At 55.3% G+C, this 11,301-nt stretch overlaps 1 protein-coding gene across 6 annotated transcripts in view; it reads right to left on the bottom strand.

The window, feature by feature from the left end:
- Positions 1-278: 278 nt before the first annotated feature.
- Positions 279-11,301, bottom strand: part of POC1A (POC1 centriolar protein A) — an 81,514-nt gene continuing 70,491 nt past the window's right edge. For 5 of the 6 annotated variants that reach the window (XM_030932669.1, XM_010365035.2, XM_030932729.1 and 2 more), the window contains one exon: positions 279-1,033. In XM_030932669.1, the coding sequence (XP_030788529.1) occupies positions 935-1,033 (99 nt within the window). In that variant the 3' untranslated portion in view covers positions 279-934. The remainder of the gene's footprint in view (positions 1,034-11,301) is intronic. The other variant, XM_010365037.2, reaches the window with a different exon arrangement.

Genomic DNA, 11,301 nt, shown 5'->3' with positions numbered 1-11,301 from the left:
CAGGGGCAGAGGTAGGAGCCTATGGAAGCCCTCCGGAGCAAACGGAAACTCAGGTGCCTGAAGCCTCCAAGTCCCAACAGAAGCAGTCAGTGGGGGCCAGCCAGGGGGAGGTGGGTGCATGCAAGGGCTCTGACTGCCCTTGTTCCCTGACACCCTGAACAGCTGAAAACAGGGGTGTCCTGGCCTCAGAGGCAATCCTGGTGGAGGCCCTCCCAAGTCACCATTCTCATTCTGTTTGGGCCCTGGGGATGGGAAGATTGATTAAGTATCATCCAGCATAAGCCACTCCTGCAATAAGTGCAATGAAGTCACGTTTAATTTTGAGATTCCTGTGCTCTCACTCACACAAGGAGGAGGAAGCCACCTGGCTCCAGTGAACACGTGTGGAACAGAAATCAGGGCCACTGAAAGCCACCACCCACTCGAGAGGGCTTGTTCCCGACAAACCTGACTCAGATGGGCCCACTTTGGGCCTTTAGTCAGATTGAGAGAAAACCCCCGGCTCATCCAATCAATGTGCAGTCAATTTCTACGCCATGGCAGGGGTGGCAAAAGCCAATCACGTGTCCAAATAATGAGTGAAAATCAAGGCATCGTAGGGCCACCTCCTCCAGAGGGGGAGCCACAGTCTCAGGACCCCCAGGGAGCAGGCATTTTCAAGTGGCTCCTTTACATTAAGGAAAATGTGGTCCTCTCAGTCGGGTCTGAAGCATCATTTGTGTGTGAGCCCGGCCCACTGGGAACCTCTGGCTGCCAGGTGGAGAGCCTCCTGGTGCAGATAGCAAGGTGGAGGGCAGAACTGCAAAAATCCAGGGCTCAGGTATGAATGTGATTCCCACAGAGTTCAGTTCCCTTTATTTACCCAAGTCCCACAGTACAAATCCCTGGCCTGCCACCCGCAAATCAACCGAGCTCCTGATTCTTGCTCCCCTGATCATGGTGTTGCTCTCTGCATGATTAGCTGCTGGTTCTCCAGACACTGCTTCAGCTTGTCTTCTGTCAGTGTCAACCGCTGCTCCAGGATGGAGACTGTCTGCAAAATAAACAGTGGTTGGGTCAGAACACGGAAGGGCCACCAGGCTGCTCTAGGGACCCTCCTTGGCCAGTCCCCACTTGGCTGCCTCAGCCACTGCCCAAATGCCAGCTGGCTCTTTCCACCCAGGGGTTCTGCCAGGCCCCTTGTCTCTGGTGCTATTGGGACAGCCCTTGCCTTTATGTCTGCTTCTCCTAGCTCTGGATGGCTGATCTCTGATGTTTGTGGGCAAGGGGTGGGGACACAGTGAGGGAAACGCGATGGCAGGTCCCACAGCCTTTGGTCATTTCTCGAGAACCAAGGGGTCAGGAACCCCCCACCCTGGTGGCCTGGCATTTAGATTGGACTTCTGGAGCAAAACCAGCTTCCTTGTCTGAGCCAGGCACTGTCCATAAACAACTGGAGACCATCAACCACCTCCACTCCAGAGGTGAGAAAACTGTACCCACAAATGATGGCACTCCCTTGGGTCCTTCTCCTCACACCTGGAAGAGCCTCCCAGGCTGGCAGGGGACAAAAGCAGGGAAGTGAGTCCCCTAATCCCAGGAGGGTCTCTGCCTGTCCAAGTCCAATGAGGACTACTATAGGTTATGTCATCTGGGACTTCAGCCCAGGGCAATCACAGGCCATGACAACTTCATCTCTCTGAGCCCACTTTCTCCTCCCAGTGTGAAGGATAACCAAGCTCATGGCTTAGGTAACTCAGCAGCCCAGCAGTTGCTCACCCTGACGGTGCTTGTCATGCTGCCTTCCTGAAGCTGGGACCTTGCTCTCCTGGCCTCTCTTACACACCCAGCACAATGGCTCACCTGCGGACCTGCCTGCCTAGCCTGACAAAGGACCCCAGCTGCTGGAGCTGCGTGTGCTTCATGGGCCAGGGCCAGTCTTGCAGACATAGCTCCCAGACAGGCTGGGAAAAGCTGCCCTCCTCCTCTGGCTTTGAACAGAGTCAGCAGAGGGGCAGCACTGTCTGGTAACCTGCATGCTCCCCAAAGAGGGGCTGGACCAGAGCAAGCCTGCCCCACTCATCACTTGCACAGTTGGACCGTGCTGGCCATGACACCTCTGGCGTCATTTCACTTCCCTCTTTAGGGTTGGCTGAGTGCCTTACTGTATGCCAGGCCCCCGCCGGCCACTGGATGAGCCCATGTGAGTATGGCAGCCTTGACTCTGATACCATGCAGCCCATAGGCATCAGGAGGGTCAGATTAACCTCACCTGTGTGCTTTCCCAAGAGGTTTTGCCCCCTTCCCTGGGGCTCCATGAAGTCCTGGGCCTTGGTCCAGTGGAAAGAAAACTTTCTTTCATACATTTCATATAACATTGAAACATTTTAGGAGGGAGTTTCCCCTCTAAGGCTGCTATAAATTCTTGCAGCGTCCCACACGGATGTCAGCTGCCGTGGAGGGTGCTCCGCCTGGTGGCTGGCCCCTTCTAAACGAGCCAATCTGGGCTGTGAGGGCTCTGAACCCTCTGTCACTGGACAGAGCCTGGAAAAATGCTGCCCATGGAACACAAACTGCACCCTGAGAGGCAGAGCTGAGCTGAAAGAGACCATCACATTCCCCCTGTGCTGGCCAGCCAGCCAGCCAGCCAGCCAGGGAGGGGGTCTGCAGCTCATAAAAGTGGCGGCGGAAACAGCCCCCGGCTGGCCTGGGGCAGCATTCCTGGAAGTTTCCATTGGCTGCTGTGAAACTCACAGGGCCAAAATCATTCTTCATCCAGACTTTTTCCGATGGCCCCAAACTCAAGGCCACAGCAGAGGAGCCTGTTTTTCCTCTTCTGCCTTTATTATTTTTTTTCAAACTTTTCACAGGAACTCAATTTGCAAACGTGGAGATAGTGGGCCCAGAAAACGTGTGCAAGGTGTTGGGCCAACGTCAATACGGAGGCCTCCACTTAGTTCCACAGGGGGCCCATACTTCAGCTCAGTAGGAATGTGACCACTAAATGTGTCTAAATTATTTGAAAAGAGAAGCATCACCTGTTCCACAACCAGCCCCCTGCATGAAGGTGCCGCCCCGTGAGGCCTTCCTCTCAGAGCTTTGAGGATCACTTCACAGCAGAGTAGACAAACAGGCTTTTTACGAGGCCCAACGCCCCTCAAGGCAGTTTCTCCCCCTCCAGCCTAGCTTCAGAGGAGCTGTGTCATCTCTGTATTTGGTCTCGGCTTCCCCTGTTCCTTCTCTGCTAAGGTGCTGGGTGGTGGCCACCATCAGGGAGAAAGAAGTCCACCAGGCCCTTCCCAGCACATGTGATCCCAGCTGCCCCCACTCTGAGCCAGGAGAAGGCCTGGGAGAGCAGGATGCTTTTTGGATTTCTGTACATTAGAATGCTGTCTGGTATTCTCTGCTCCATATAGTTAAAAAAAAAAAAAAAAAAAATCCTACTTTCTTAAAATTTTTTATCTTTTTCTTAAAAATCAAATTATCTTAATAAAGCACAGGGCCTCATTTTCACAGAAAATGGTGACTCCTTATAGAAAGTGAAACATGGAAATCTCTTTTTTTTTTTTTTGAGACGGAGTCTGGTTCTGTCACCCAGGTTGGAGTGTAGTGGTGTGATCTCGGCTCACTGCAAGCTCTGCCTCCCGGGTTCACGCCATTCTCCTGCCTCAGCCTCCCGAGTAGCTGGGACTACAGGCGCCCGCCACCGTGCCTGGCTAATATTTTTGTATTTTTAGTAGAGACAGGGTTTCACCGTGGTCTCGATCTCCTGACTTCGTGATCTGCCCGCCTCGGCCTCCCAAAGTGTTGGGATTACAGGCATGAGCCACCACGCCCGGCTGAAACATGGAAATCTCAAATGCTGCTGGTGTGCCTTCCCTCTACAAGGGGAAGGAAGGGGTTCCCCCATGATGGAAATGTCCCACTGGGCATCCAAGTGGTAAAGTGAAGACATACTCAGGGCTGGTGGCACACACAGGTGGGAGGGCTGGCAGGCCACCTGCAGGGAGTCTGTCTGGGCCACAGGCCCAGAGCAGCCAGGACAGGCCACCACCACAGTGCCACTGTGCTTCCCCAGCTGCACAGGAGCTGTGGGAGGAGGGTAGGAGAACATCTGAGATGGCAGAGGGGGTGTGGGGGGGCATCCCTGGCACAGACCGGTTTGGAGCCATATCATGTGGCCTTGTTCAGAATGTATCTTTACCTGTCGGTTCAGAACAAAAAGTAAGCATATCCCCATGTGAGGGTTCAGAAAATATGTGCTACCTCGGTGTACACAGGCCACTGCTGTTCCCGCCTGCTGCCTAGTGGCCCAGCTCCCAGCGGGGCCCAGCAAAGCAGGCTGCTCTCCTTGCCTCATGCTCCATCCACCCCGGGAATTCTCCTGCTACATATCGCCTGTCTTCACCAGGCTGGAGACAAGGCCACACCTGCCCTGGAGGGTGAGGGGGAGTGCTCTGCAGGCAAACACCTCTGCGGCCTCCTTGGGTCCACACTCCATAGCCTGGCAGCCTCGACTTTCATTTATTCAAGGGCAAATGAGTGCTGACCTTCCAAACAGCTCCTTGATCACACTGCCTCTCACCCTGTGCTCTGTACAGAGGAGCAGGGGCCAGAGGTCTGGTCCCAGCCCCTCAGAAAGTCCCCAAAGAGGTACAGGCTGGGTCGGGTGCCAGGTGTCAACAAGGGAAACTGCTTTACCTGACACAAGTGTCCATGGCTTCTGGCGTTGGGGCAGGGTAAAGGGAAACTGACACAGGGGTTGAGGAGTCCAGGGCTCGGGCTGCTAGAGGCGCAGCCTGGGCAAAGTGGCCAGGAAAGATGGCCCATCTCCCAGAACTCCCTCATGCTGGGGTCCAACCTCCCACAGCACGGCCCCTTCTGTCTGCTGACCTTGGAGAAACCAAACAGCTCATTCCCTCTCCCAGGACCTGGTGCCGCCCTGGGAACACTCTTAGGTCCTCTGTGCAGTATGAGGGGGACCAGCAGGAGGTCCTGGGACTGGGCTCTGGGCAATTCACCCTGATGATTGACCCTCTGCTCCGTGGGCTTCTCTTGGCACCTGACTTTCGTGAGGGGCTCGTGTGTACCAAAAACTTCAACAAACCTTCAGTGTAGGAGCTTTTATCATCCCCATTTTACAGATGAAGAAACTGAGGCACAGTAAGATTAAGTAACTTGCCTAAAGTTACACAGCTTATCAGTGACAAGCCTAGGCTGTGAGCCCCGGTGGCCTGGCTGCAGTGTGTACGCTAAAGCACTGGGCAGTGTGCATCTTGGCTCTGTCCCCATCAAGAATGCCAAAGGACAGGCCTGCTGGTGTCCCATCCCACTTTCAGCCCTGACGCCCAAATGCAGGCAGCCTGAGGAAAGACTCGGGGATCCCTGTCCTCACCCAGCAGGAGCACCTGCTGTCCTGGTTTAGACTGCCTGGCCTAGCTGCTCCGAATTGAATGAGCAGAAGCTCCTACCTCAGCCAGTGGGAATGGATAGCCCCCAGGGTCACCCACCCCCTCACACTGTCAGCCTCACGTGTCACCTCCCCCTGAAAAGCAGTCTCTTACCTGGCTAAACATTTAGGTTTGGAATTATGACAAAGGTCATAAGAATAATTCATGTGAATCATGAAAACTCAATGTAAAAGGAACTGAAAGGACACAGAGACAAGAACTTCCTCCTGGATATGCAACGAGAAGCTGCCCCAGTCGCTTCACTGTCAATGCTTCTTTCACTGGCACTTGTGCCACTGCAGCATTAAGTGATCAGCCCCAAAACACGCTGTGGAACTCACCTGGGTCACTGCTGGGTGCCCCATCCCCTGAAGACAAGGTTCACCTTTAAACAAGGTACCTCTCTCTCCCTAAGTCAGAGTGACAGGAAGCTGGAGTGAGGACCCTATGGCCTGGGCACCGTCACTCCTCACCCGATACTGTCCGCCTCCCAGGTCAAGGCCCTCATGGCCAGTGTCAGGAAGCCTCATGGGGTGTGGTCAGCAGGGCTCCAGAAGTTTTATATTCAAAGTCACATCTGCCTGAGGTTCACCTGGAGCTCATTTCTGAACCCTTTCCCTACTCTGTTACCAGCAATTTCCAGGAAGCCAGGGACCTTCTCAAGAAAACCTTGGTCTTCAAATCACTTGTTTGCCATCGAATGTATTCTGTTGTTTCTCTAGACCAAGGGTTAGCAAACTACTGCCAGCTGCCCCTTTGTGTAAATAAGGTTTTATAGACATGCCTGCTGGCTTCTGTATGGTCTCTTCCGTATGGTATCTGCCTTCTGGGTCCAATGGCAGGTTGAGTAGTGGTGACAGAGGCCGTATGGCCCACAAAATCTAGAATCTTTACTGTTTAGATTTGCTGACCCTTGCCCTCGCTCTTCACTTACTCAAACTCTCACCAAGCACCTCCCCGTGCTGGCCTGTCCCTGGCACAGGGTGACAACACCCAGACAGACTTGGCTGGGCCCACAGGGTACACCCCAGTTCAACGAGACAGATGCTATACAGGCACACAGACAGTGGGCTGCACTGGGGGACAGAGGGGCAAGAGGGGCAGGAAGAGGATCAGAACCCAAGGAACGGTGTGCGCGAAGGCCCTGAGCTGGCCGCTAACAAACGGGAAGGATGGACCAAAGGAGGCGTGTGTGCTAGAGCAAGAAGAGGGGGCCTTGGGGGAGGCAGGAGATGGGGTTGGGCCCTGCAGGTCACGCCTAGCAGCTTCATCTTTACCCTCAGAGGAGGAGGGTGCCAGGCTGAGGGGATTTGAGACCCCTCTGGCTACTACACAGGGACAGTCTGCGAGTGGCTTCATGGCTGTGGGAAGGTGAGGTGCAGGCAAGAGAGAACTAGAGGGGATGACGGTGGCTTGGACTGGGGGCAGGAGAAGCCAGGAAGGAAAGTGGATAGAACCAGAGATAGCCACAAAGAATGAAGCACCAGTACCTGGTGATGAGTTAGATGGGGGTCTGAGAGAGGAGGAGATGTGCTTCAAGGCCAAGAACACAAGACAAGGACTGGCCCTGCAGGAAAGGCAGAAGATGGGCTCCAGATTGCACAGGCTGAGTACGAGGACCCCCAAGAATGTTCAGAGGGTCTAGCAGGCATGGGGTGGTCTGAGAAGCCTGAGCCAGCAGCAGAGTTGCTCTGCATTTTTGAGACTGGGACTACTGAGGATCCTATCGGGGGCAGCCAGTGGGTGAGGAGGGAAGGAGGAGGGGGCAGGGGGAGGGCAGCGGACCCATAAGGCCCCTGCAGGCTGGAGAGCAGAGTCCAGCGCAGGGGAGCCGAGGGCCTTGCCAGGACCCAGGGTGATGTCAGCAATGGGCTGAACCTCCTAGAAAGCTCCTTGGTGGGGATGAAGGAGGGACTGCCCAACCCAGGTGACCCAACAGGGAGGATGCTGAGATGCTGGGGACCAAAACCAAGAGCATGGTGACAGGCTAGCTTGGGTTGGCGCTCCGTAGCTGGACAGTGGATCTAGGAGCTTAGGCCAGGTGGTAGGGCTTCCAGCCATGATTCATTCACCTGAGTTCTCCAAGGAAAATCTCCCAGGAAAGGATGAACAATGGCATTCTATTTGAATCCTAATTTTCCTGCTCAGGGGACACTGTGATCTGTCCCATTGGGGCAACATTCAGAGGGCGAGTGTGCCTTCTCTCACTCGCAGTTCAAGACATGTAAGACGTTTTATGTAACACCTTAAAGGGCCTTCTGAGCATGGTATAAAAAGAACTGAGTTTAAAATGACAGGCTTTTATTTTTAGCCCCCTAAAAATTGTAGTGATGCCCAAAGAAGCTGCACTGAAATACAAGTCCTCAGAGACAAGTCTGGCACCTGGGCCCCCAACTCCAAGTAGAAGAGGAACACTGGGGACATTTCAACAGACACCTCCAGTCTGTACCTCACTACCTCAGATGTGTCCTTCTCTACTGACATAGAGTAATTAGATGTCTGCTGAAAGCCTGCTATGTGCCCCACAGGGCTCCGAGATTGGAACAGTTGAGCCCAGATGCCATATCATCCTCCATGCCCACCAGTGGCCCAAACTGACCAGTTCAGATGTCCTGCCTGGGACACAGCCTGGGTTTATGCAGCTCTGCTGGCCTCCGAGGTGGCTGGGGGGAGAGCCTTAGCTTCTCTGATGTGTGTGATGGGGACTTGGGCATCTGGGGCATCACAAAAGTTCAGAGGGGCTTCTGCATGACCACCCAGCTGGCGAGGGGCACAGGTAGTGTGACACTCCCATGGGCTCTGCAGAGGTACAGGAAGAGTTCCTCTCTGGACAGGCACAGAGGAGGTGGGAGCATAGTGCTTCTGGAGAGGGTGAAGCCCCCACCCTCGCACGTGGCAAAATGAGCAAACAAGGACAGGTGCGACTCACCTGGCTGCGCCTCACACCCCATGGAGTAACATGTCCCTCGTGCCCACTTTCTCCCCTCAGGTCTAGTTACACCCCAGCACTCTCCCTGGGCTACGTGGGCTTTTCCTTTGTCCCTTCTTTCTCCTGCTGGCCACCTCCTACCAGTGTGACCTCCCCTTCTTTCAGCCCCAGCCTCTTTCTCTCCCTAGCTTGGTTTCCTCTTGAGGTGGGCTTGTCCTGCATTTTTTTCTTAGCGCTTTTCTCCCAGTTTTATTTCTATTTCCTTTCAAGGCCTCTTCATTCCCTTTTCACTCTGTTTGGTGAGACAGCGAGGGGAACAGGAACAGAGTGTGTGTCTGGCCATCTGGGACTGAGCTCCGGGTGGAGTCAGGCCCCTGCCACGGCTCACCTGCTATGGGGCTGATGCCAGGGCTGCCCGGCCTGGGAAGGACAGCATCAACTTTGACAGGAAGGCCTCTGGGAGAAAGCAACACAGGATGAGCCGATGCAAGTGCTTTCCAAGTACTAGGTGCAGCAGGTGCAAAGGCCCTGAGGCACACTCTTGGAACTCTCAGGAGGCCAGGGTGTTTGGCTTCAAGTGGTTGAGCAGGGAAGAGATATGGACCCTAGGGCCCTCAGCTCGAAACAGAAGGGAACAGAGAATTCTCCACTCCCTGGCACTGCCTCACCAGGCTGACAAGTCCGAGCAGGCACAGTCAGGGAGGATGCTGCTCCCACATGCCTGTGGCCAGTTTGTAGAACGCTGGTTCCAGAATAAACTCTGGGAGAAGAGCCTCGACCTAGGAACTGACCACAGCCACCTGGTCCCACAGGCCATGAAACGGAAGGACTGGTACTTCAGAGCACAGACCAAGGTCACACCCTCAGAGACACGTCCCTTCGAGGAGCTGCTCCTCCTCCCACGACCACTGTCATCACCACCTTTGCTGAAGGCTTCCCTCATGCACTCATGTGCGAACATGGCAGGGAAGCTGGAGCCGTAACTTCTCCAAAACTGAGGAGTTGTGGGACACTCACAACCCTCCTCGGGGGCAGCCAACAACATCATTCACTTCCATACATCTGTCAGGCACCCACCACAGGCAGCAAACAAGGGACCCTAGCTCTTGGGGGCTTCTGAGCACTGACACAGCCGCAGCACCAGTCCCGTCTAGGCTCGGGGGAAAGCTACTCCACCACCACTGACAGCAAAGAACATTTTAGGGGCAGGAAAGAACAAGGGTGGCCAAATCCTTAAAAATACTTCTCCAAGTGCAGGCCTCACTTGAGGATTCCCCACTCCATCCCCCTGTCCCCCAGCTCTGGGGCAGCCCCTCTTCTCAGGGGCCTTGTGCTCACCTTGGTCAGGGTCCTTCCCCATATCCACATCCTGCTCTTAGCAGAGCCCTGCGTGCTGGTACCTGGGGCCCTCCTTGGTGAGTGGTACTGGTTCCTATGGGAGCCTCCTCTGAGCTGGAAGACAGGTGGCATGGAAGTGGACAGGGTGGTTGGACCAGACTGATGGGTGGAGGCGGAGCCAACATCCAGCCATGTGTCCCACCAAGCACTCTGCCTGGGCTGGGGACACAGTGGCAAGGGGAGCTGCAACTGTCCTGGGCTGGTAAGTTTGCAGGGAGGCCAGGAGATAAGGCATCAGTGGCAGATGGGGCAAGATGGGAAGCTGCACTGACTAAGGGAGAGGCAGCAGCGGGGTGAAGCCTGTGAGAGGCAGTAGGAGGGTGAGCACACAGGGCCATGCTGTCCCAGGCCCCCCTGGTGGCCACACGGGGTTGGTCAGCATACCATTGGCAGGGGCAGCCACATCAGGGCTCTGCCCTCGCCAGACTCAGGCAGGCACCCCATCGCCCGCCCCAGCTGGGCTCCTCCTACACTAGGGCCTTCCAGGCAGGGCTCGAGGCACTTCCCTCTCAGCACTCAGGTGCCCCTCCTGCCTGCTCCTCAGTCCCCATCCTCACACCTAGGCTTCCTAGTGACTCCCCTTGCCCTACTCCTGGGACACCCTTCACCCTCTGCCTCCCCACTGCTTCTCCATGACCCTTTCCTATCTAAGAGCTCAGGAATAAAGGCCAGACTCCGCGGCATGGCATTCCTGTGGCCCTCCAGGCCCTGTGCTGCCCACCAATACTGCCTTCCCTGCCCAACCCCGCCCACCTGAGGCCCGCCCACTCTCCTACCCCAGGAGCCTCCTTGCCCTGGCCCCACTGCTCGGATGCCTGCCTTCCTCCCCTCATGGGTGTGGGCCCTTGGAAAATGCCACTGAAGGATTCCTAGTGGGGAACCTTGGTCCCATGTGGTAAGCACGAAGGCTCTTCAGCTATATGGCCTAGGTTCAAAGGGAAACTTGACCACTAACTCGCCAAGCAGCCCTGGGCAAGTTACTAGACTCAGGGCTTCAGTGTTTTTGTCTGTAAAACGCATCTCTCGTAGTCACTGCAATATTCATATTAACAGCTAATATGCATGTAGCACTTGCCCTGTCTGGCTGGGCACAGGCATGCACTATGGGGAACATGACTCCTCTAGCCATTGCCCTGGCTGAGCTCTGGGATGCTGGGGGAGCCATGGGCACAGATGGGGCTTGATGAGGCCCCAAATAGGGCAGCCTGTGGTCAGGTTTGGGAGTGTGTGAGCCATTGATGCACATGGTGGTATGGCTGCTTCTTAAAGTTCTCCTGTGATGAAAAGCTCCTTTTAATCATTTCCCGGGTTGTGGTTGATGTGGGCGCCCCGACGAGGTCTCCCTGGTGGGGCTGGGGTTCCCAGTCTCCTCCCCACCAACACAGGAGCCAGATAACTGGGCTGGAGGTGGGGTGGCCCCAGCTGCTCTGAGTCTCAGGGAGAGGGTGCAGTCACCCAGCCACACCACTGAGGACATTTGTGGCAGGCCAGGGCAAACGTCCTCAGGCTGGCCATTGACTCAACACCCCGGTCTCAACTGTGCTG

The sequence above is a fragment of the Rhinopithecus roxellana genome, chromosome 1, assembly GCF_007565055.1.
Source record: "Rhinopithecus roxellana isolate Shanxi Qingling chromosome 1, ASM756505v1, whole genome shotgun sequence".
Classification (NCBI taxonomy): domain Eukaryota; kingdom Metazoa; phylum Chordata; class Mammalia; order Primates; family Cercopithecidae; genus Rhinopithecus; species Rhinopithecus roxellana.
This window is presented reverse-complemented; position numbering and strand designations above follow the sequence as displayed.